This window comes from Apium graveolens, chromosome 2, assembly GCF_009905375.1.
Source record: "Apium graveolens cultivar Ventura chromosome 2, ASM990537v1, whole genome shotgun sequence".
In the NCBI taxonomy this organism is placed as follows: Eukaryota; Viridiplantae; Streptophyta; class Magnoliopsida; order Apiales; family Apiaceae; genus Apium; species Apium graveolens.
Window position 1 is genome coordinate 241,470,024 of NC_133648.1, and position 26,770 is coordinate 241,496,793.

At 34.3% G+C, this 26,770-nt stretch overlaps 3 protein-coding genes and 1 long non-coding RNA gene across 4 annotated transcripts; 2 read left to right on the top strand and 2 right to left on the bottom strand.

Annotated features, from left to right (window-relative positions):
- Positions 1-7,829: 7,829 nt before the first annotated feature.
- LOC141698401 (uncharacterized) lies at positions 7,830-8,201 on the top strand. The gene has a single exon (XM_074503088.1). It carries the CDS (start codon positions 7,830-7,832, stop codon positions 8,199-8,201), a length of 372 nt encoding a protein of 123 aa, XP_074359189.1.
- Positions 8,202-8,987: 786 nt separating this feature from the next.
- LOC141708244 (uncharacterized) lies at positions 8,988-11,427 on the bottom strand. The gene is made up of 3 exons (XR_012569421.1): positions 11,212-11,427; positions 9,797-10,260; positions 8,988-9,710 (listed from the first exon to the last, which is right to left on the bottom strand). It is a non-coding gene; the product is annotated as an uncharacterized LOC141708244 (long non-coding RNA).
- A 146-nt stretch (positions 11,428-11,573) lies between these two features.
- On the top strand, positions 11,574-16,831 carry LOC141708243 (protein SGT1 homolog). The gene is made up of 10 exons (XM_074511761.1): positions 11,574-11,867; positions 13,167-13,236; positions 13,388-13,512; positions 14,096-14,261; positions 14,822-14,918; positions 15,255-15,320; positions 15,486-15,624; positions 16,041-16,120; positions 16,208-16,312; positions 16,575-16,831. The coding sequence occupies exons 1-10, from the start codon at positions 11,696-11,698 to the stop codon at positions 16,680-16,682; spliced, it is 1,128 nt and encodes a 375-aa protein (XP_074367862.1). The 5' UTR covers positions 11,574-11,695; the 3' UTR covers positions 16,683-16,831.
- Positions 16,832-17,672: 841 nt separating this feature from the next.
- On the bottom strand, positions 17,673-19,720 carry LOC141708245 (ABC transporter G family member 4-like). Its single transcript, XM_074511762.1, has one exon. The coding sequence runs from the start codon at positions 19,495-19,497 to the stop codon at positions 17,728-17,730; it is 1,770 nt and encodes a 589-aa protein (XP_074367863.1). The 5' UTR covers positions 19,498-19,720; the 3' UTR covers positions 17,673-17,727.
- Between the last annotated feature and the right edge of the window lie 7,050 nt (positions 19,721-26,770).

Below are 26,770 nucleotides of genomic sequence, written 5' to 3' on the forward strand. Positions count from 1 at the left end.
TGGCATGCTTATTTCGGATTACCGGGATCACTAAATTGTTGGGAACCACGGACTTAGGGTGTTACTACGTTTTACGATAAAGATTACGAAAAGAGGATTACCTTGTTAATGGTTGATTCCACGCTCTTCTATTGTATTCCCAAATTCCCTTGAGCGAAGTGTGGCCTCCGTCTTCTCAAGTTATCCTCTCTTCTTGCTCCTTGGTGGCTACAATATGTTTTCACACAATTGCCAAGCAAGAAGAGAATAAGAATATATATAGGCTACAATAGGGACCATGGATAATTAGGTTGGGCCTTCTAATTACATCTTGAGCCTAGCCCAATGTAATTAAATATTAATTCAATCCACTAAAGAATTAATATTTGCACTACCTTTCCTAATACCGTAATTTAATTAATTCGGTTCCAATATTATTTGCTTATTAAATTCCCCATGTTTAAAATATCATATGTCCATTAATTAAATAAATTACTGATAATTTATTTAATTAATATCTTTTATCCTTGATCATCCACTCAACCTTTATTTAATTATGCCGGAATAAATTCCACCTGCAGGGTTACACATAATTAAATCTTTTTGAGCTTTCAAAGGGACATCATTAACCCGAGTATTATCAGGACATGGATTCCTTCAATAAATAATATCCACCATGTATATAATTCCATCACCCAAAATATAATGATATAATTCAAAAGAATTATTTCATATATAAATCAAAGCATGTAAATAATATACACGTGTCAATTACTATTTCCGGATTAAGAACCTAAGCATTAATAATAACATAGAATCTTAGTTCTCCTTCTTAATCAGTATTAAGGGAACAATTCTAAATTTGATCCTGTTCAATATACACAAAGTATACTAGTATTATTTATTAGTCAATATAAACTAATCTAAATAATACTACAGCCATACCAGTGGATTGTCCAACACCACCTGTGCTGTGAACCTTATTATATTATATAACCGTATTTAACAATCTAATATTCTGTATCCCATTTGATACTAGATTGTTCACAATATATAATATTAGACAACATGTAAATATTCAAATGATTCTCAAATAAACTGGCCAGAAATAAATGTACATACTTCAAATAAATATTTTCAGTATACACTAACAATCTCCCACTTATACTCAAAATATTCTATGTGTACATCAGTGTTTATTTAATCCACCATTACATAAAAATCTATGTGTCCATCCATCTGACTCCTATCGCTTCCACATGCTTGTCAAAAACCTTGGTTGGCAAGCTCTTTGTGAAAGGATCTGCTCGGTTGTCTTCTGATGATATGTGAGCCACAACTATATCCCCTCGTTTTACGATTCCTCGTATGAGATGATACTTACGTTCAATATGTTTAGCTGCTTTGTAGTCTCGCGGTTCCTTTGAATTTGCGACAACACCAGTGTTATCACAATACACCGTCAAGCTCCTAGGCAAATTAGGTACCACATCTAAGTCCAAAAGGAAGTTCCTGAACCATACAGCCTCTCCTTGGCAGCCTCAGAGGCCGCTACGTACTCGGCCTCTATGGTGGAGTCTGCAATGCATTTCTGCTTTACACTCCTCCATATAACGGCTCCACCTCCCAAAGTAAAAACATATCCCGAGGTTGATTTCCTCTTATCCCTATCTGATTGGAAATCTGAATCAGTATATCCCAAAGGAAATAGATCTGAGGCCTTGTAAATTAACATATACTCCTTAGTCCTTCTCAGGTACTTGAGTATAGTTTTTACTACACTCCAATGTTCCTGACCTGGTTTCGACTGATATCTACTAACCATGCCTACAGCAAAGCAGATGTCAGGCCTCGTACATAACATAGCATACATTAAGCTTCCACATGCTGAAGCATAAGGAACTGCTTTCATGCTCTCTATATCCTTAGGTGTCGAAGGACACTGCTTCTTAGATAGAGCAACTCCATGCTTAAAAGGTAAAAAACCTTTCTTGGAGTTCTGCATGTTAAAACGAGCTAATACTTCATCAATGTAGGGCTTTTGAGATAAAGCCAACATCCTTTTCTTGCGATCCCTTATAACTTTGATCCCAAGGATGTATGCCGCTTCACCTAAGTCCTTCATGTCAAATTGTTTGAACAACCATGCCTTTACTGATGACAACATCTCAACATTGTTTCCAATGAGTAAAATATCATCTACATATAGTACTAGAAAAACCACTGCATTACCTTCACTTCTCTTATACACGCACGATTCGCTTGGACTTTGATCAAATCCATATGACTGGACTGCCTGATCAAAACGAATATTCCAGTCTCTAGAAGCTTGTTTAAGTCCATAAATAGACCTCTTAAGCTTACATACCAGATGCTCTTGGCCTTCCTTAATGAATCCTTTTGGTTGCTGCATATAGATGGTTTCTTCAAGACTTCCATTAAGAAAAGCTGTCTTGACATCCATTTTCCAAATCTCATAATCGAGATGAGCTGCTATAGATAAAAGAATACGGATTGACTTAAGCATGACTACCGGTGAAAAGGTTTCCTCATAATCGATACCTTCTTTCTGAGTATACCCTTTCGCAACAAGTCTTGCTTTCCGGGCTTTCACCTTTTCATCTAATCCCCTTTTTTTCTTGTAGATCCACTTACATCCAATAGGTTTTATACCTTTGGGTGGTTCCACGAGCTCCCAGACCTGATTAGAATACATTGATTCTATCTCAGATTCCATCGCCTTTTGCCAAAGATCTGCATCTTTGTCTTGTACTGCCTCTTCGTATGTACGGGGATCATCATCATGTTCACCAGGGACCAAGTCTGAAAACTCTCCCAAAAACATGAATCTATCAGGCTGTTGAACAACCCTCCCACTACGACGAGGCACTGGTGCAGTATTAGTGACAGGTTGTACATTATGTTGTGGTTGTTCTACTTGTACTATAGCTTCATGGGTATTATTTGTCCCTCCCACTAGTTCCTCTAAAATGACACTACTCATGGGTTTGTGATTCATTATATAGTCCTCCTCCAAGAATCTTGCATTGGTGCTAACAATGACATCCCGATTCTTCGGACTATAAAATAAATATCCTTTCGTTCCCATGGGGTAGCCTACAAACAACCTTACTTCTGTACGAGATTCTAACTTAGTCGCGTTCTTGTTCAGCACATGTGCTGGACAACCCCATATTCGAATATGTCTTAGACTCGGTTTATCCCCGATCCACTATTCTAAGGGGGTTTTAGGAACCGACTTAGAAGGTACTAAGTTCAGAAGATAAGCTGCTGTCTCTAAGGCATGTCCCCAAAACGACTTGGGTAAATCCGAATAACTCATCATCGATCTAACACTCTCTAAAAGAGTCCGATTTCTTCTCTCTGCTACACCGTTCTGCTGGGGTGTGCCTGGTGCAGTTAACTGGAATTCTATCCCATTTTCTGATAAATATTCCCTAAATTCTCCAAGCAAGTATTCGCCACCACGATCTGATCGTAGTGACTTGATACTTTTATTAAGTCGCTTCTCCGTTTTAGCTTTGTACTCTTTGAACTTATCAAAGCACTCAGACTTACGGTGCAACAAATAAACGTACCCATATCTAGAATAATCATCAATGAAAGTGACGAAATATTCATAACCACCTCTTGCTTGGATATTCATGGGTCCACATAAATCAGAGTGAACCAATTCTAACAGTTGTTTGGCTCTATTCCCTTTTGCCTTGAACGGCCTATTAGTCATTTTACCTTCCAAGCAAGATTCACAAACTGGAAATGGCTCCACTGCCAATGAGCTTAAAGGCCCGTCTACTACCAGTCTTTGAATCCTCCTCAAGTTAATATGACCTAATCTTAAGTGCCAAATATATGTTTGGTTCAAACTAGAAGGTTCCTTTCTTTTAGTAGAGTTAGAAGATGTGTTGTTCAATTCCCTAAATTACAGTTGCAGTGCAGGTTGACTAGGATTAATTATATACAAATTATCTTGCAATGTACCAGAACATATAATTCGTTTATTCATCATAATAGAAACATTACGATCCAAACAAACATTATAACCATCCAAAGCAAGTTTAGAAACTGAAATTAAATTCCTTCTAAAAGAAGGTACATAAAGACAATTGTTCAAAACCAAAATCCTATCAGAACCAAAAGATAAATGAATAACTCCTACTGCAACTACTGCTACTTTCGTAGCATCTCCCATGAACACGTATATCTCACCATCTCTAAGCATTCTGGATAGTTGGAACCCCTGCATAGAATTACAAACATGATCAGTGACTCCTGTATCTACACACCAAGTGCTCGTAGATATAGCCGCTATAAATGTTTCTGTAACTAGAGAAAGATACATACCAGTATTGTTTGTCTTCTTAGGAAGAGGACAATCCTGTTTCCAGTGACCTGACTGTTTGCATCTAAAGCACTTTCCCTTAGGCTTTTTCACACCACCCTGAACTCCCACTGCCTTCACAGCTTTCTGTGTCTGAGCCTTTTTCTTCTTCTTAATACCTTTCAGCTTAGAGGAAGAACCTTTCTCAGCCACATTCACTTGAACACTCTGCCGAAATAATCCTTCAGCTGCCTGAAGTTCTGTCAGCAGTTTTGCGAGACTATACTGCCTCTTGTTCATGTTGTAATTCAAGCGGAACTGCTCAAAACTCTTGGACAAGCTCATAAGGATAATGTCAATCTGGGTTTCCCCGTCAAGTTCAGCACCAAGGATCTCTATCTCATTCAGATAAGACATCATCTTGAGAACATGATCCCTTACAGGTGTGCCTTCAGCCATCTGAGTGTTCATTAAAGCCTTCATGGCTACTTGCCTAGCAGCCCTATTCTGATCTCCAAAAAGTTCCTTGAGATTAAAGAGCATATCCGAAGCAGTGGCCATAGACTGATGCTGATGCTGCAAAACACCCGACATTGCTGCCAGAATGTAACATCGCGACATTTCATCAGCCTTAATCCACCGTTTATAATACTCTTTCTCATCTTCAGGAGCATCAACAGCAGGCTGTTCAGGCTTGGGTTCATAAGTGCAAAACTTGTACTCCTCAGTAGTCAACACAATGTCCAAATTTCGTTTCCATTCAATATAGTTAGGTCCGGTAAGTTTGTTATCCTTAAGTATGGTGAATAGTGGATTAAAACCCATTTTATCCTGAGAATCATGCATAAAAACATCACATAAATAAGGGTGCATTAATTATTAAGATCTATTGATTCCTCTAACAATTATTAAAATTTAATGCACTAATATATAAACACCATAAGCTTCTGGTACGCCACGATGTGTGACATGTATACCACCTAATTTTGTTTAAATGTTACTTCAATCCTATTACTAAACAATATGCCACGTTGGGGTGGACTATATTATTTTTCATAGCTAAGTGTATACCATCATCAAATCCTAAATTATTTGAAATCTATGGAACTTGGTATGCCACGATGGGTGGCGTGTATACCTTCCACTTATTCGTAATTTTGCCTTGAATAGAATACTTCAATTCAATATTCATCAATGGTTTGATTTCCAGGTAGTGGAGGAGTCATATCGGTCTCGCTTAAAACCCACAGCCTTACAAGTTCGATGAACCCGTTTTTGACAAAATCGCCCCAAATCAGAAATAAAGAAAATCCGTATTTATTCCTTTCAAAATTTATTAATTTAAGAAGTTTGTTCTAGTAATTTCTATAACATTCTAGACACCATAAATTACACGCCACGATGGGTGACGTATATATAATTTATATTCGTCTTTATGTTAAATTACCTACAACCAATAATGGAGACCATGGGATTTAATTTCATATTAATTCCCTCTCCCACTTAGAATTTTTTTTATTAAAATTGAGGAATTTTAAAATTAAATGGGACCCTATTTTGTTATAATTATGTCTAATCATGCATTCAAAATACACACATAATTTTAGCAACATATAACATTTAATTAAAGCAATAAATAAAATTTATGTCCATGTCGTCCTAATTAAGTTAAACATGCAATTTTAAAAGAATTACACACATAATTAACGACACATATAATCAATAAATTAAAGCAATAATTAAAATTTAATGGAAAAAATTAAAATAAATTTTCCACTATTATGACCCTTGAAAAAAAAAATCCAGCTCTAAAAAAAAATCTGCCCCAAGCGCGCCCCGACGCCCCCAGCAGCCCCAGCAGCTCCAGCAGCCCCAGCAGCCCCAGCTGCCCCGGCTGCCGCAGCAGCCCCAGCAGCCCCGGCAGCCCCAGCAGCTCCATGTAATCGCACAACGGAACAAAAAACTACCGGAATTGATTTCCGATCGCACATAACTATTACAAAATACCCGGAACAATTACAAAAAAATAGATCTAATACAAAACTAATTTTGTAAAATCTATTCTAACACGATCAACCCTCGTGTAAATTACAACCACGATTAAACCACGTGGAAACCAAAACAAAAATTAACCACGATTAAACCACGTGGGATCCAAACACATAATTAAAATATACATGGCCATAATAGTGGATTAACAACCTGCATCAAAACCAATACAAGCAAAACACTATATACACGCATATATAATTACGACATGGACATTATATCATAAAACGTAGAACCCATTACCAGGCTCTTGATACCAATTGTTGGGAACCACGGACTTAGGGTGTTACTACGTTTTACGATAAAAATTACGAAAAGAGGATTACCTTTTTAATGGTTGATTCCACGCTCTTCTATTGTATTCCCAAATTCCCTTAAGCGAAGTGTGACCTCCGTCTTCTCAAGTTATCCTCTCTTCTTGCTCCTTGGTGGCTACAATATATTTTCACACAAATTGCCAAGCAAGAAGAGAATAAGAATATATATAGGCTACAATAGGGACCATGGATAATTAGGTTGGGCCTTCTAATTACATCTTGAGCCTAGCCCAATGTAATTAAATATTAATTCAATCCACTAAAGAATTAATATTTGCACTACCTTTCCTAATACCGTGATTTAATTAATTCGGTTCCAATATTATTTGCTTATTAAATTCCCCATATTTAAAATATCATATGTCCATTAATTAAATAAATTATTGATAATTTATTTAATTAATATCTTTTATCTTTGATCATCCACTCAACCTTTATTTAATTATGTCGGAATAAATTTCACATGCAGGGTTTCACATAATTAAATCTTTTTGAGCTTTCAAGGGGACATCATTAACCCGAATATTATCAGGACATGGATTCCTTCAATAAATAATATCCACCATGTATATAATTCCATTACCCAAAATATAATGATATAATTCAAAAGAATTATTTCATATATAAATCAAAGCATGTAAATAATATACACGTGTCTATTACTATTTCCGGATTAAGAACCTAAGCATTAATAATAACATAGAATCTTAGTTCTCCTTCTTAATCAGTATTAAGGGAACAATTCTAAATTTGATCCTGTTCAATATACACAAAGTATACTAGTATTATTTATTAGTCAATATAAACTAATCTAAATAATACTACAGCCATACCAGTGGATTGTCCAACACCACTTGTAATGTGAACCTTATTATATTATATAACCGTATTTAACAATCTAATATTCTGTATCCCATTTGATACTAGATTGTTCACAATATATAATATTAGATAACATGTAAACATTCAAATGATTCTCAAATAAACTGGCCAGAAATAAATGTACATACTTCAAATAAATATTTTCAGTATACACTAACATAAATGATATCAATGTATTGGATCAATCCAACTTATTTTCTGAATAGGCAGAAGGTCGAGCACCTGAAGTCGAATATACCATTAATGGCCACACATATAATATGGGATACTACTTAGCTGATGAAATATATCCTCCTTATGCAACTTTTGTGAAGACTATTTCTGCTCCCCAGGTGAATAAGAGAAAATATTTTGCTCAAATGCAAGAGTCGGCTAGAAAAGATGTTGAACATGCTTTTGGAGTTCTTCAAGCTAGATTCGCTATTGTGCGAGGGCCTGCTCGGTTTTGGGACATTGAGACACTTAAATACATCGTGTTAGCATGTATAATAATGCATAATATGATTATTGAAGACGAAAGAGATATGCAAGATATAGATTATGATTACGAGACATATGATGAAACACCATCTATTCAAATATCTCGTGAACACACAAATACAATAAAAGAGTTCATGGAATTTCATCATTAGATTAGAGATAAACGTGCTCATATTCAGCTTCAAAATGATCTCGTGGAGCACTTGTAGCAAAAATATGGTGGTGGTTAGACAATTGCGTCCCAAAATATGATGTTTGTAATGTTACTGGTTATTTTCCAGAAAAGCTTTTCAATTTGAGTTAGATTTTTTCTGCAGAATACCTCTGAACTAGTAGCATAAGCTAGATCAGACATCTGTAGCAAATCATATTTCTGGTTTATGTCAAGTTAGTCTTAAGTCGAAAGTATAGTCGGCATATTGCCTTAGAATTTTAATTTTTAAGTGTTATTTATACTCTCCGTTGCTGCCAAATATTTTGCAAAATTTTCAGGTTCTGCTATCAATTTGCTCCTTGCTCACTGATCCAAATCCTGATGATCCATTAGTCCCTGAAATTGCTCATACGTACAAGACTGATAGAGCCAAGTATGAGACCATTGCGTGATCTTGGACCCAAAAATATGCTATGGGCTAAAAGGGAGCATATATGCATTCTGAATGTGGTCATTATGCTATTATTAAATAAAGAACAAGTTTGAAGTTTAAAACAATGGTCTGAATTATCTCCCTTGTTCTTTGATAAAGTGTGTAAAAATTTTCTGAGATAGGAGTTGATGTTTATTTGTGTTGCATTCTCCTAGAGATGTTTAGGTTGAATTTACCAACCATAAACTCAGCTGCCTAGGAATTCATCAAAAAAATGACAAGTAGATTACTTTAAGTCATCATCCATTTATGAGTATCCAAGTTCATATATATTAAAGCCATATTGCAGCAATCAACATGGTGTAATATATTAGTAGAAAGATAGTAACAAACCATATAGTCATACTACCACGAAATTGATAATAACAAACCAGATAGTCATACTACCACAAAATCATAAAAGTAACTAGGCAATAGACTCCCTCAAGGAGTTAGTCTTCAATACATAGATATTTTTTAAACAAAAGACCACCAGATCAAGAACAAATAGTTTATTGAGAATGTTGTGCGCGCTTTCTTTCAATAATTTCTTGCTTTCTCAAGTTGAAATACTCAACTTCAATAGTTCTCATAGAACTTGTATCCATTGTCATTATTTTTGCATCAATTTCATCTTGTTCTTTGGCTTCTCTTCTTTTATCTCGTTCATAGCTCTCCTTTGCTAGTTTCATCATCTCCTTCAGTTGTTCATTTCTATGTTTCCTAGATTCAAGTTGATCAGCCCTTATCTGTTCTAGAATTTTTTGCTCCGTCATTAATGTCATTGCATTGTCTCTTTCTTTTCTTTTCCATGTCTTTAGCGGCTTTTCTTCCAACAGGTCTTTCAAATTCTGAGCTCTCTAACATCACGCAATCTGACGGGGAAGAAATCATGGGAGTTTCCTTCCAAGATTTTGGCTTTTTTGTAGCAAAACCATTATTCCATTTAGGCAAGCATCTTAACAGATTCCAACAATGCTCTAGGCAGAAGTTAGCTTTACAACATTTCTTGTACATCTCCTTTGCATAGGCTATCTATTTAATTTTCCAAAACTATTTTATTATCAATAATATAAACCAATTGTTAACTATAAAAAATAAAGAAGAAGAATGAATATTACCTTATCAATTTCTGAGTACCCACTTCGTCCATCTACTTGATTATAAAATCCTTGGAATTTGTTCACTGCAAGATGAATCATAGACCAGCGGCGCCTTAAAGAAGATGCATTACGATTGAATTGGAAGTCTTTGTGTGTCATGAAATAGTTCTGCACTCTTTTCCAGTAGTTTCCACTTGTTTGATTTGCACCTATAATTGGATCCAATGAAATGTTTTGCCATGCCGAAATAAGCAATTCATCCTCCTGTTTTGTAAAATTTTTAGTCCGCTGCCTTTTTTCATTTGCCTTTTGTGAAGAAAATTTTGTAGCCTTGTCCCATCTACACTTTCTTCTTCATCGAGATTTTGTGAGAAACAAGAATTTTGAGTTGCCATTGCAAACTCCTCGTAAGAAGAAAAGTCTGAATTAAGTACATCCGTGAAAGAACACACTTTCTCACTAGAATTTGTCTCAAAATTTACCTAAAAAGTAATTGTTACAACAGAAGAATATCACATATCAATGATGTAAGTTGCTTTAAACTTTAGGAAAATTATTAGAAAATAAATTTTATGATGGCAGTAAGTAGAATTATATAAAGTATATATAATTTACACAAACTAAATGCTTATGTGTTTGAGAGTCTGTTGACCTATGAGCCAACTAATACAATGATACTACTTCAATCAGGATGATTTAAAGGAAACAAACAAAGTATTCACCTTTACGTACTCTAAGTAGCAGGCTAGTAACCATGTTATAATAATCATATGATCAGGTTCAATTATTTCACTTTGATTTGTATATTAAAAGAGACGAGCCAATTAAAAGTCGATGGTATAACAAACTACAAGTATAATTCTACACAAGCAGTTCCAACTTAACAAACACAAACAAATTGTTGATTCGAAGAAGATGGAGAAAATCTTAAGAGCAACATAATAAACTTACATATGCACTTTAATACAACAAAAAATATAATAAAAATTTTGTTTCTCAATCGTCCAAGTACATGAACAAGAACCATTAGATCCCTTTACAAACAAACTACTCAAACAAAACAAGATACAATTAAGTCTAGCTAGTTATAGTCACAAGTAAATAAAAAACACAACAAAGTTAAGAGCTTGAAAACTAACTAAAAATGTTTGATCTAGCAAACAATGATATAGTTTGATTCTTCGCGAGACAGAATTAAGGATGGATCGATAACTCAAAAATAATCATGGGAACATAGAAAAACTCGTAAGAGATAACACCATGTTAACAAATCAAAAAGCAGAAGAAAATTGAAATTTATTAGAGCAAGTCCTCTGTGATAAACAAAATTAAAGTTAAGAATAAGCCTGAGATTGATGTATCTGAGGAGCTGGTAGTGATGAGTTGTGGGGAGATGAGATATTTGGAAATTCCATCTATTTAATTACGATTACCCGTAGAACTGCAAACTGGGATTGTGGATTGTGGCAAGAAAGAAAGTCCATATGACACTTCCTATTTCATTGCTAAAAAAATAGGGAATGAAAAAATAGAGGGAAAAGAAGTATGAAAAGAGAGGGAATCTTTTAATTTTATTATTATAACTAAAATGAGGCAAAACTAGGAGAGCCTTAAAAATAGGGCAGGTGAAAGACTCTTTTTTATGTTGGAACTCTTTTTTATGTTGGAACTCTTTTTTATGCTAATTGCCCTAAATTTTGATTTAACACGTAATTTAAGACAAGTGTTGGACTTACTCTAAGTAAGTTGTTATGAACTTATAAACTTTATAAGCTTATAAGTTGGCCGCCAAACACGCCACATGTATTCTCTTTACCCTCTTTCCTTATAATCAATCATCCAGTCCACTCTCCACCCCCAAATTAAAAAGTTATATTATCTATTATATTTATCCCTAAAAAACAAACAGAGGATTCAATGGCTACAACGACGACGATGGATCTGGAAGCGAAAGCCAAGGCAGCGTTTATCGACGACCACTTTGAACTTGCAGTTGACTTGTACACACAAGCCATCTCTCTCAATCCTAAACACCCCGAACTCTACGCCGATCGTGCTCAAGCCAATATCAAACTCCTTCATTTCACTGGTATAACACATACATACACACTCGTGTCTATTCGTCTTTATTTTTTGTTGATAAAGTATTTGATATTTTTGTTTATAGATACTTTCGGTCTTGGTTATTCCTTTTCGTGATGCTTGATTTGATTTTCTAATCACTTTTTAGAACTTTCGATTTGTCTCTGCGTATTTGTGTTGTAACCGGAAAGTTATATTTTCTTCGATTTTAAAACACACATCTAGGTAATAAGAAATAATCAAGTTAGAAATAATCAAGTTTTAAAGTAGAGTAAATTGCTTTTAAGTAATTTTTCAAGTAAAAATAGTCTGCACCTCGTACTTTGACACGTGCTTTCAGTTTGCAATCATGTATAAGTTGGATCATTGCCGTCAAGTTAACAGGGATTTTGGTCATTTCGCAAGTAAACTTTAATATATTAATAACAGAATTTATATAATAGAAAAGCTATATTTTATAAAAAAGTTATAGACACTCTCTCAGAAATGATAACAATTGGAAAGGCCGGAGGGAGTATGTTATTTTGTTGAAAACATACTAAGATTTTTGGTTCATGCTATATTATTATCCTGAACCAGGAGTGGGTATCAGGTTATAGTTTTTAAAATTGCTAATATGTGTGGTATCAACTGTGAGCTTGGACATGATTTTAGAATAATTTAAGAAATAGAAGAAAATTAATTGAATAAATTGTAAGGTAAAGAGATTGGTGTTGCCAGTATATGTATGTATAAGGTATTATATAAAGGTTAATAACCTGGGGAAGATGAAGTAGCCGTTCAGAAACTTATGTCCCCAATCTGCCCTTTCACTAACGGTGCAATTTGACGGAAGGTTACAAACTGAAAGCTTTTATCGAAGTATGACGTGCAATCTCTTTCTGTATATAATCTAGATAATAGATTGTTTTTGGAGCAAGATAATGGGTTACAAAGTGCAATGTACTCCTTTAGAGTAACCAAAAGATAAACGTGAAGCCTAAATGGCATACTAACCTTAGTGCTCCTTTACTCTCTGTAATAACAAAGTTTCGTACTTCAAATTAAAAATAGTAACTTGTGTATCAGTTATGTTGGTTACATGTTCTTTTAATTAAGATATATATGTTGTCAATAAACTAACATCTGACCATATTCTGTAGTTTTAGTTAGGTTCAACCCTATCTTTGAATGTACATTATGACTGCATGCAAATTTGAATCTAAACAAGTTGCTGATTTTTAATTATTTTTAAATGGTTAAGCTACTGATTTTATTGTATGCTGTTGTAGTGCAATTGTTTAATTGACCTATATAACTTGTGCAGAGGCTGTTGCTGATGCAAACAGAGCAATTGAAATGGATCCTTCAATGACTAAGGCATATTTACGAAAAGGGTGTGTAGCTTTGTATTTTAATATTTATCATGATTCAGATTATTCTTTAGAAATTTTTGATCACTGCAAAAGTACGTGTTAGTAGTTATTCTCATTCATCTTTTTTATTCTCGACTAAGACTTAAGTAATTTTTTATGTTTATTCATGCAGTATTGCTTGTTTGAGGCTTGAAGAGTATCACACTGCTAAGGCTGCCTTAGAAATAGGCGCTTCATTGGCATCAGAAGATTCAAGATTTGTTAATCTGATCAAAGAATGTGATGAGTGTATTGCAGGTAATCTTGTTTTTTCAGCTTATTTTTTCTGCATTGTGAATAATCATGGCTTTGTTGACTTGTATACTGAAATATGCACTCTCGACACTTGGAGCCAATCCCGTGCTAATGCTAAAATAGCTACAGCAACTGCTATATGTTTGCACCAAGAACTGCTATTCTACGCTGAAATAGGACATAGACTCCAGTAATTGACTCTATTAAAGACTTATTTCAATTACTAAAATAGAATTTGGACACCATTTTTGCATTTGCTTGTGTTTCATGAATAGAAGCAGCTTTCTTTGATTCTGAATATATAGAACCAAGTTGTTTTGGTTATAGCACATCTTTTAGGACTGCATAGCATCTGCTCTTGCCATAATGTTTGGGCTGTATTTAAAAGTTTGGATTCTTGTCAACTATCATGCAAAGTTGAACATAGTTTTTGTGATGTCAATGTTGCGATATTAATAATTAGTTTGTGAAGGCCTGATTAGCTTAATGTGACCGGTCATATATAAATTATGGTAAAGAAAATATTATGTTTGAAACTGGATATGTATTTACCTACTCCAATTGATGAGTTTGGTTGCTTATTCAGAGGAAAATAGTCAGCTATCAGGACAGTCGGTGATAACATCCTCCACTGACAATGTTGCATCTGGATCTCATACATTAGATAAAGCTTTACCTCCCAACAGTATGGAGCCAGGTAATAACTTGTCTGATCAGGCAGTGGAAGCACTGTTACCCAAACCAAAATACAGGTAATCACAATTTTTTGTGTCAACAGTCTTTGGAAGTTTAATACAATCTTGGAAATAAATCTCTTTACTTTTACATGTAACAGTCATTAATAGTTAACGGAAATATAGTTAAAATCTTCTTGAAAAAGACTAGATTCATAATTGATTAGTAAGTTAGTGTGATTTCTAACATTTTTTATTGTCGAGCTAAAACACGAAATATCGTGTTTACACCCGAGGGCCCTGAAAGGGTGCTCCCCCAGCTGAACAAGAGAAATGAAGGAAGATTGGAAGGGGTTAACAGTTTTTTGTTGGCCACAAACTTGAAAGATATTATGGCTTCACTAATTTTCTACAAACCTTTACACTTTTTATGCTACCTTTTGATTTAATGGTGTATTACTAGGCATTCATGCTCTGTCCTGTTTTTAGCACTACTAGAATTCCATAACTTTTATTCTTAAATTTTCAGTTCAATAAGGATGCATATGTGCTATTTACCTTGTTTTTCAGCAACTTGAAACAGTTGTGTAATGCTTTCTGATGGCTTACGGTGTCAATTCTTTATTGCTTATGTACAGGCATGAATTCTATCAGAAACCAGAGGAAGTGGTTGTGACTATCTTTGCAAAGGGCGTACCTGCTAGCAGTGTTGTTATCGAGTTCGGCGAGCAAATAGTACAATTTTGTTGCTTAACTTTTTTTTTTCTTCTAGAGCTATTAAACATTATACCTTTTTCTGGTCAAATTGACCATTTTGCAATGCAAAAAATCTATATTATATAATAATTTCACATTTTTGAAAATAAGCATATTCTAAGAAGCTTTATTAAGTATTTGAGTTTTATAAGATTCTCTTTTCTGATTCACAAGAATATTTTTAATCTTTAGTAAAAGTCGATCAATTTGACCAAATTCAAACCGAGGCATTTCTGTTGAAATTTTAATTTGAAAGCAAGTTTTCCTTGCATCTGAGATGATACATGATTTTCAAAATCTCTTGTTTCTTTACAGATAAGTGTTACGATAGATGCATCTGGTGAAGATACATATGTCTTTCAGCCTCGCCTATATGGAAAGGTGATTTTCCTTTTTAAGAAATTGTTTGTATAATTTTTACACCTTGGCTGAACACTTAATAAGATGAGAAATTTAAGATGTTAGTGGGGATATATTTTAGGAACTATCAATGTGTTGTGCCGAAAATCTGCATAAACCTGGTATTCATTCATTTGTGAATAACAGATAGTCCCTGCAAAGTGCAAGTATGAAGTACTGTCTACCAAAATCGAAATTCGCCTCGCCAAGGCTGAAGCCACACACTGGACATCTCTGGAGTACAGTAAGAACAATGCAGTTCCTCAGAAGACATATGTGTCAACAAGTAAGTCGCCTTGTTTGTGTTTCGAAAGAGGTTTAATTTACAATGCTCTGCCCGTAAATCGTGAACTTTTGTATGACGAAATGGACTCTTACGGTCAACATGTTTTTTCATTGAACTTACACGACCTTTGGTTACCCTAAATATAATTCATGGTTATGGTTGCACATATTTGGTAAAAACTATTCTTCTGAGTATAACCGCTAGACTAGCTTATGATTCGCTTGGTACTTGAGATTTCAATAGAGTTTTGTCAAGGAAGTTGTGTCTAAGATTGGAGAAACCAGGATCTAGTATATGGAACAGAATTTGTGACAGATGAGAATTCTCTTAGAATAGAACACATACATGTCATATCGTCTTTTACTATTGCACGTCACCTCTTATAATTTTCTCATGTGCAATTCGATATTCCGTAGGCACTCAAAGACCTGCTTACCCAACCTCAAAACCAAAGACAGTGGACTGGGACAAATTGGAAGCTGAAGTTAAAAAGGAGGTGAATTTGTAATCTGGGACTAGCATGTTATTATCTACGATTATTTTATGGCTTGCTAATTGCTAAATTTCTACTTTTGCATTGCAGGAAAAAGAAGAAAAGTTGGATGGAGATGCTGCCTTGAACAAATTTTTCAGAGACATATACCAAGATGCTGATGAGGACACTAGAAGAGCAATGAGAAAATCTTTTGTAAGACATAAGCTTATGAACTTGAAAAGTTTTTGGCTGCTAGTAGCTTGGAAGACTTATGTGTTGGTTTTCATAATAGTAATACATTTACAATGATTACTGACTAGTTTCAATTGTTCTTTTTTAAATAAATAAAAATAGTATGTGCTTGTCCTCTTGGATTTTACTATGGTTTGTGTAGGACCATCACTTTCAAAATTTAAAATCGATGAAATTTTGTTCATTTTATTCTAAACAATATGTTGTGTTGTCTTTTTGACAGGTCGAGTCAAATGGGACAGTGCTCTCTACGAATTGGAAAGACGTGGGTTCGAAAAAAGTTGAGGGGAGTGCCCCAGATGGGATGGAGATGAGGAAGTGGGAGTACTAGAGTTTGAGTATCAATGTTCAATATCTGTGTACCTTTATGTTTCTTTAAGCTTCTGGATTTTCCTTGACCTTTAAATATTTATGTTCTCAAACTGTTTTGATGTTCTTGCAAATGTTTGGGAAATGGAAATATTGGAACTTTGTGTTTAACTATGTTTGTCATATTTCCTAATTTTATATTGTTATTCTGTAATAATAATTTACATATACCTATCTATTTAGAACCGACTGTAAACTATACTCCAGGTAAGGTCATGTTAAATTTTATGTTCCATAGTTTGGTTATAGCGTTGGAATATTAGTGTTCTTTAGTCTTTGAGGAGTTAAAAAATAAATAGTGCACTGAAGGTTAAAAATATGTAAATAATTTGGAAGGACTAGAAAGATCCACAAGCAATAAACTACAAAGTTATGTAGAATAGGGCATCACTGGCACTGTAAATTAGAGTTGGCTTAACCATAATCAAAGGATGGATTTAGAAGAAATAATTATAGAAGTTTATGTAACTCATAAACTATGATATGAAGTAGAACCCGTGAACAAATGCAGAATAGATAGGCACAACTAACAAACAAAACCTTGTTTTCATCGTATTCCTTTTTCCCTATAAATTTAAAGGCATCTTCTCTTTGATGGATCCGTGACATCCCATGTGTAAATTATTACTATAGATCACACACATATATATATGGACATATATACATATCTTGCTTAAATTTATTAAAACTAGAATCCTTTGTAGTGCATGTACTTTTTTTCTACTAATACGGCACTTATAGCCTTGCAACTGAGTCTCGAGTCTAAAAAAACATAGAGCCGAATACAGGGATGATAGACGATAAAGTCTTAACGATTTGTGATATTCAATCGTGTGCTATGTAGTGCATGTACTTCAGGAGGAGAAAATGTTACAAGCTTTAGTTAAGTGTTTATTGCATTTGCGCCTAATAATTGTGTACTAAAACATTGATTGTAGAGAAAACACAAAGCTTGAAATCATTTATACTTGAATCAACTTGAACTTCTTGATGATAATTTAGTAATATCATTTCTTGCATCTCGAGACCCTTCTGATCAAAACCAATAAACAAAGAACACGATAAAAGATGAAGAATCCAATTAAGATGTAGATGTTTGTCCATCTCTGATTCTCATGAAGCCCTCTCTTTACCATCACATCATGTCCCGTGAACATGCACGTCTTGTTTTTCTCATCAAACCATATCAAACACCTTGACAGTAGACAAGAATACTCGTTGATCAATAGAGCATCAAGTGCATATTTGTACATTGAAAAGTAGTGCATGAAAACCCAATACTTTGGCATGTTATCTTGTGAGATGAAGTAGCCTGAGAATAGAAAGAATCCGGCTAGGAGTATCGTTACGAGTGAGGTTCCGGCTATGTAGTTTGGAGCCACAGAACTCAAGAACAAAACAAACGAATTGGCCATCAAAACTATAACCCATATGACCAGAACGAAGTATGCAAATGCTTGCCATGTTGCACAAAGACCAACCAAGAAGTAAACTGAAGTAGAGTAGAGAATTGCGATGATGAGCAGATACGGTAGAAAAACTAGCGTATTCGCTATTAGATATGATGATATCCTGTAAACTCCACTTGACGTTTCTCTAAGAATGATTGGCCTCTCATTAATGAAGATTGGAAGGGTTTCAGTTGTGGAGGAAAGAAGAAAAGTGAGGGTGAATGCGAAGAGTCCTAATCTCTTCTCTATTCCAGTCTTGTCGAAACCTATATTGATGTAGATCGTTCCTAAAATAAGCCCTACACCGAGTGCCTGCAATGTATTGGTCAAGAGGAGCTGTTTTGTTCTGTAGATGATTTTCAAGAACCTGTTGTAGAGAATCGCGATTTCGTGGAGCCTGGAGCTTTTGTATCTGATCTTTCCTCTTGTTTTAGGTTCAGAACAAGTGAGAATTGAAGTGTCTGTTTGTGATGACGGCACAATGGATTTACTGATGTTGAGTTGATTTAGTATCTCCATTGCGTATTCTAGTGCGTTGAGCTGTGGAGGGACAGTAAATCCATTGGATAGTAAGAAGGCTTCAAGTGAAGAAAGTGTGCCATGATGCACAACTTTTCCTTTTGATAACAAGAGAATTTGATCAATGGTGGACAAAATCTTAAAACTTGGCTGGTGTATTGATAAGATTATGGTCCGTTGACGCGAGTTAGCTATTGATCTTAGCGTCTGCATTACATTGAAAGCCGAGGTACTATCAAGCCCTGATGTTGGCTCATCCAGAAGCAACACTGCTGGATCATGGAGAAGACTGAGGCCAATCGAAACGCGGCGACGTTCGCCGCCTGATAAGCCTTCCCCGAGCCTTGTGTGTGATAAATGTGTTAATCTTAGCTCACTGAGAAGAGAATTGACAATGATAGAGATCTCAGATGTTTTAGGGTTAAGGAGGCTGGCAGCAAAGGCAAAAGTTTCAGCAACAGTAAGTAAAGGGAGACATGCATCATGCTGAGGAACATAAGCCGAGAGCTTTCGAAATGAAGAATGATTGAGAGGAGAAGAATTGAGAAGTAAAGTGCCATTTGTTGGGGATGTTCTAGCTGCTAATATGTCTAAAAGAGTGGATTTTCCGGCACCGCTTGGGCCTACAATGGCAAGGATTTGAGAGGGATATGCAGTGAGAGTGATGTCTTGTAAGATATAGTTTAAAGGTGTTGGAGTGCAAGTTCTAAAAGAAAAACTGGTGGTGGATTTGGAGTAGGAGATTGAAGAAGCTGTAATTTGGTATGTTTTGGGAGAAGTTTTTTGAGGTGATTGTGGATCTGCCATGATTGAGAGAATTTGAGAGGTCTATACACTATACACAATTTGCAAGGGAGAGGAGAATGATTTGTAGGGGTGTAGTGGTTGGTAATGGTGGTATTAGATACAAATCTTTTTAATTAGTAATTAACAAGTGATTAGCTAGCTAAGTGAGCAAGTGCATTTTAAGCTAGATGGCTATCAGAATTTTATAAAAAATTGAAGGAAAACAGTTGTGTTCCATGAGACTCTCGGGTCTAGGCAACCTAAGCTTTATTGCACACATATAAGGTGTGTGTGTGTGTGTTTATACGAGTGTGTTTGTATGTGTGCTCTGCCATAAATTATACAGCATGCATGTGTGACTTGGTTTGGTAGGGAAATGCCATTTCATCTTTACTAGTACATCTTGCCATGGTCCCTCCTAAATAATTGAGATGAGTACTGTGAAACCAATCTTGCGCACATTTGTGTAATTTTTAAACACTGGACTCTAGACCACACCAGATTACTTCACTTCATGACAAATTATTTTCCATGCATGATCAAATTAGAGATGTAAAGTTAACAACTTGAAATGTTCAGATTTACTCTGCAGCCAGTTTTCTGATATAGCATGATCAAGTTCAATATATAGCTTCTTTGCCGAAGATGAAGGTCATCTGCAAGACTTAACCTAACGCATATTTTTCATCCTTATTCATCGAAGACGAAAGTCATGATCAATATGTCATCTGCAAGACTTAACGTAAAGAATAATATTAATCCTTGTTCTTATTTACGAAACTTCGACTATATTAGAATCTTATCAAACGCGCTAATGCAATGTACTGTTTACGTGCACCCGTCGACAATATGTTCAAACTCGCCAAACTGTAATCTTTCCTGCGGACGGGGCTAAAATGTTCAAGTGCAAGCGGATAGTAGACGGGGCCAAAATATATGATGATCAAGAAGATTTCCGAGAAGAAATGAGATAAGGCAATTAAGAAATATGGCATTTTGTTTAGAAAGAACAATCATGTGACGGACTTTAAGTTAGAACTTTAATCCGAATACAGAATACAAACAGGAAAGATGACAGGTAAGTTTATCACATATGGATCAAGAAAGTGCATGCTTTGTGGAGATGATAAACGAGAGAACACAACCTCCCAAGAATGAGTTCACGAGATCACAGTTCCCTGTCATATACATGAAAACATATATATATATATATATATATGCATAGATTTGTAATTATATGTTGTTGTATAGCATATGAAAGGAACTACAAGTAGACCAAGTGGCTGCCAGATGCATGTATTTCATTGCGAGTTGTGTGTCTTTACAAATCGAGCAGGTTGTGTTACGGTGATGACAGTACCCCACAATCCGAACCAAAATAAGACAGGAAAAGGCTTCAAAATATCGTAGGAAACATCTTATAATAATAAGTGCAGGAAAATACCAGGAATACCAAATTGGTTTTCAAAAAAAATAATAAAATGTCATGTGTCAAATTTTTATAGGCTAAATGAAAATGAACCCCTCTATTTACATCAAAAATACCAATAAAATCATCCTATACTGGCACATTAATCATAACACATCATTTTATAACAATTTTTTGTACCCATTTTTATACCTCTAGCATTACTCATAAGTTTATAATAAGAGATGTTTTTTAAAACATCATATACTTTTCTTTTTTCCTAGTTTGTGTATTTTTTTACCAGCTTATGTGATAATTGGTGAAGTCATGACCAAAAAAAAATACGGATGCTTACGCGAGAATTGTTAACATTATTGTAACAGTTCCCTTCCCCGAGAATATATTCTTAATTATTATTTGGTTGTTAGTTATATAAAATTGTTTTTTTATTGTAATAGAGAACAAAATTTATTATATAATAAAATCGTACTTTTCTCTCTATTATTTCCATATTTTATCACGGTATCAGTATCAGAGTTGTGGTTCGATCAGAGATATGTTGATAACTAGTTATATCGGATTAGATTTCACGTATTGGGTTTAAAACATGTGTTATGATTATTTCTTTTCTCGTCTTCTTTTTATTTAAATCGGTTATTTTTTCTTTTTTCTCGGATGATTTTGAGTTTTAATTATTACTATTTTTTTCTTCAATTTCGTTGGATTCCCAAGGGGTACTTGATTTTGGTTGAATATTTTTTTATGTTGGTTTTGATTGGGACTCTTATACAACTTTTCTTTTGGTTTTGGCTTGAATTCTCGTTCAATTTTTCTAGCTGATTTTGATTAAAACTCCCATGCAATTTTTATGATGGTTTTGGTTGGAACTCCAATACACACTGTCAGCCTTGCTTTGATAATATCGGTTCCTTGATAATATTATTTTTCTTTCTTTCTTTCTTTCTTTCCCTCTCATCTTCCTTTCCTTTTCTCGTATTGATGATAGGGTAGCCCTAAACACATCTGTATACTTCTTCGTCTTTTATTTTATTTAATCTGATACTCTAGGCACATTGGCCCTACGAGTGATTGTTTAGTTTATTTGATGCTCTAGACACATTGACCCTTTGAGGGATTGATATAATTTATTTGGTGTTCTACGCACATTGCCCCTTGGAGAGATTGATTTACTTATTTGGTGATCTAGGCACATTAGCCCTCCGCGTTGATTGGTTTAGTTTATTTAGTGTTCTATGCATATTGGCCCTGTGAGAGATTGATTTAGTTTATTTGGTACTCTAGGTATATTGGTTTAATTTATCTGGTGCTCTAGGCACGCTGATCCTTCGCGGGATTTGATTAGATTTGGATACAAAATTTATTTGGTTAAAAATTGAATACAGTTTGTTGACTTGGATTCGGTTGTTTGAATGAGTTATTGGGTTGAATTTTATATTCGGATTTAGCTTCGATGATTGCAAATTTGTTATTTGGATTTAATTTCGATAGTTGCGAATTTTATAGCTATAAAGTTGTTTTGGTTATTAGATAACGTGGACGGTTCTTCTCATGATGATTAGATTTCTTGTTAACTCTGATTTTGGGTTAAATACACTTAAATTACTCTATTTTCTCCTAAATTGCTGCGTGTTTGGATGATTTCTCTTATTGGATTGCTTTGTTTTCTCTTATGTTACTACGTGTTTGGACGATTTCTCTTATGTTGCGTTATGAATTTCGTTAAAAGCTTTTGATGTTTTATATTTGTGACTATGTTGAGATTTGTTTGAAAAATCTTGTTTTCTCAGTTGCACCTTTAAATCGTTTGGTTATGTGACTTCGTTTCTTGTTTGGCAAACTCTTAATTTGATCGCGAGTTTGAGGGGGATGTTAACATATTTAATATTATTATTGGATAGTTTCATTAGTGTAATAGTTTTCTCGTTAGTATATTTTCCTTTATTATTGTTTGATAATTACCTATATAAACCTCTATTTTAATGTAACGCGGAACAAGTCTTATTATAATAAAATCATATTTTTCTCTCTATTCTCTTCGTATATTATCAAGAATCACAACTCAAATTAGATATGCAACAGATTTTACAAAGTATTTTATTTAAGAAGATCGTATTTTATTACTATTGTTACAGATTGTGTTGAATATTTTAGTACTTTGAGAATGTAATAGTATAATTTAGTGGCCTAGTTCGAAAAATATAATTGTGGAGGCTAAAATAAGATAAAAAATTATTTAGTTAAAATAATTATAGGAAAATAATTTGTTAAAGTGGAATTTTAGTGATAGAGATGTTTATTCATTAAAATTGTTCTAAAAATGGTATATATATGTATATTTCAAATTAAAAAAGATTCAAAATACAAATTTTAAGAAATTTTTATATTTAGATTTTGAATGTCGAACTAAATAAATTGTAAGAATTTTTTAGTGGACTAAAAGAATAATATAATAAATATTTATAATTTAGTGAGAGCTATAATTCCCACTAATTTGAATATAGTTGAGCCATCAATATATATATATATATGCACGCTAATAATGTAGTTCACTTGTTAGGCATTAACTAGATATTGCTAATGAATTTTTTTGTTGAAATAATTTAATTAGTGCAAGTATGTTTATTTTTCTATGAAAATTTATAATATCTTCAACTTGTTAGTATTTATCCAAATAAAATTGAAGATTTTGAAAATAGAAATATAAAATCATTTTAGTTTGCTGTATATGTAGCCAAGCGTATTCAAACAATTTATTTGGCAACATCCAACTTATTGATGGGAAAAATCATATGATTAAAAAACGTAGCCTGTATTTATAAATAAAATGTAAAAAAGTATTGAATAATTGACAAATAAAATAGAAATTAGGTAGGTGTGCAGCTAAACAGAAATGATAAGAATTTAGGTAGCTAGCCGACATGCATCGCTTTAAACGAATAAACCCCGTGATCATTTTGTTTTCAATCGGTTGGTCAACTGTGAGTCTGTGACAAAGACAATGTTGTACTCCTCTGTTTACTCCTATTGTATATTTCTAATCATCCCTTTAAGTTTTTTCCTGTTTTTTTTTTCTTTAGTACACCTAAAACTCCGTAAAGTAATAGGGCTGGTAATAATACAAAATATTATTTTATCGATTTTTTTTCAACAGTAAAATTACATTATTTTTATTATCCTGGGACTGGGAGAAAAAAATTATTTTAGCAAAATTATTATTTATCAATTATTATTTAATTGAGTTACTAGCACAACTGTACAAGATTTTATTTTTAACTGAATTTAAATTTTCCTACCGGCAATGTATGTATTTAAAAATTTGTAATTATTGGTTACGTTTAGTCAGTTAGACATTCACGAAACACTAAGGCAGGATTAATAAAATTCATTCCGAGGCGCAATCAAGAGCATTGGGTCAGCGGATGTTTACTTACAAATTGTTGGGTCCAACAATAAGCTTACCTATTGGTCCCGCCCAAATTGGAGCATTGGGCTGTTATCAGCAAGAGAGCAAAAAAAAACCAAAATTATTCGACAAAATCTTGGGAAAAGAAAGGAAGGAACAAATAAGATTGAAACACTCCGCGTCAATTTAGCAAAAAAACCAATATAAGAGAGAAGAAAAATCAACTCTTATCGTTAGAAAATGGAAAGTTTGAGACATGTTTTAGACATGTTCTTAATTTAATTTCCTAAAACTAATTGTTGGAGATTGTTCCTTGTAATGATGACTTAAACTTTCATATTTGGATTAAATTCATTTTCCTAGTGTAATCCATATAGAAATTGAGTTGAAGTTAATTACTTGAAATGAGTTTGTGGGGTATGTTCCATATTGATTAAGTAAAGAGCAACCTTACTTAATGTTTAATTAAAATATTTACTGACTTATTATATTATTTTATGATGAATATTGAATTTGTATAACAATAAGGATTTGTTAAGCAACATCCGTTGATGCACAGAACTCAGTATCCGTTGATGGATCCGTTGAAGTTTTGTGTGGATTATTCATTGATGAATTTATCCGTTGAAGTTCAGTGTGGATTTATCCGTTAATGTTCAGTGTGGATTATCCGTTGATGGATTAATCCTGTGTATTATCCATTGATGTACAAATTCTAACGTGCCTGGATCAAGTGTTGCTGAGTGCAAATCTTGATGGGTTGGTTGTGTCAGGATTTTACAAATCCTGATGGGCTGTCTGTTACGTTTCCCGAAATATTCATTAAATACAATTTAAGTCTGAATATTTATTTTAATTAATGTAATATATTCAGTTACGTTTTGGGTAATACATATATATATATATACTAAACAAAACGTATGGAATATAGAAAAACTGATGCCGTAAACACAGAATCGTGAAACCCTAACTGCTATATCTCTCTCTTTCTCTCCTCCATAATATACAAAATATATCAGAGCTTTTCTGAGTGAACTGAGGTACATGTCGCTGTTGAGTGCTACGTATCTTTGAACGAAGTACTCTGAGTTGTTGTATCCTAGAAGTGATATTGCTGCAAACCAACACAGCGTAAGTGGGGCAATAATCTCTTCAAGAACAGTCTAGACTTCTCGAAGGCTAGGCGCCTCAGCTGTTCATAGTTCTTTCAAACTTGATAAAGCTTCTGTGAAAGCTAAGTGTTCTATTCGATCTTTGTCAATTCAATTTCTAACTTATCTTGTTATTTTGCCTTCGTGTTTTGTTTCGTTATTTGGTTTAATTACCTGTTCTTGCTATACCTGATTATATAATTGCCTCATTGTTGCACGTAGTGTAGTATTATACCCAACAATATTGAAGATCTATCTCTGTTATATTGTAATTAGCAAGATGGTTAACGAAACTGAAGATGTTCCTAAGACTGTTGAAACTGATTCTGGTTCTGGTGGTACTGTTTCCATTAATTGGACTACGTACCGTTTTCCCCAGCCGATTGAATTATGGGGTATGCCTTATAAATTCAGTGGTGGATTTTCTTTTTCTCGTTGGCAGAAAAAGATGGAGCTCTGGTTAACGGTTAAGGGTCTATGGCCAGTGGTAAAGTATGATCCTCCTGTGTTGGATCAAGAGAAGACTGAATCTGTTAAGGCATATGCATTATGGGTTGAGAAGGATGGGGTGGCTAGGGCATCCATATTGGCAGCCTTGGAGAACACCTTATTCGATGTTTATTCATCAGATGCCTATACTGTTAAGGTCTTATGGGATGAGCTGGACCAAACCCATAATACTAATTCTCAAGTACTTGAGAAGTATTCTGTGGCTAGGTTTCTTGAATTCAAGCTGGTGGATGGAAAATCGATGAATGAACAGGTTCATGAGTTTGAGATGTTGGTTCATGCTTTGGGTGAGTCCGGTATGGTCTTTCCTGAGAAGTTTCGAGTTATGTATGTGATTGAAAAGCTTCCTAAGTCTTGGGAAGAGTTTTCTCTCTCCCTAAAAAGGCAGAAAGGAGAGATCAATTGGACTAACTTGATGTTTGACATCTCTGTGCAGGAGCAACACAAGTCCAAACAAGGACATGTGATGCCTGCGGAACATGGGAGCTCGAAAGTGAATGTAGTGATTATAGGATAGAAAAGAAAAGTAGTCACTAAGAAGGTTAACACTAAACCAGACAAGAACAAGGCTAAGAAACCAAAGGCGAATAAATCATGTTGGTCTTGTGGACAAGTTGGTCATTGGAGCAAGGACTGTCCAAGTAAGAAAGCTAAGAAAACTGGAGTGGTAGCTCAAGCAAATACTATGCTTGGACTTGGAACCACGAGTGGGCCTGTAGCTAACATGGTCATTGGTGAGGTTGTTGCTTCTAGAACCAATGACGGGTATGTTACTTACGATCATGTACTACTTTTCACTTA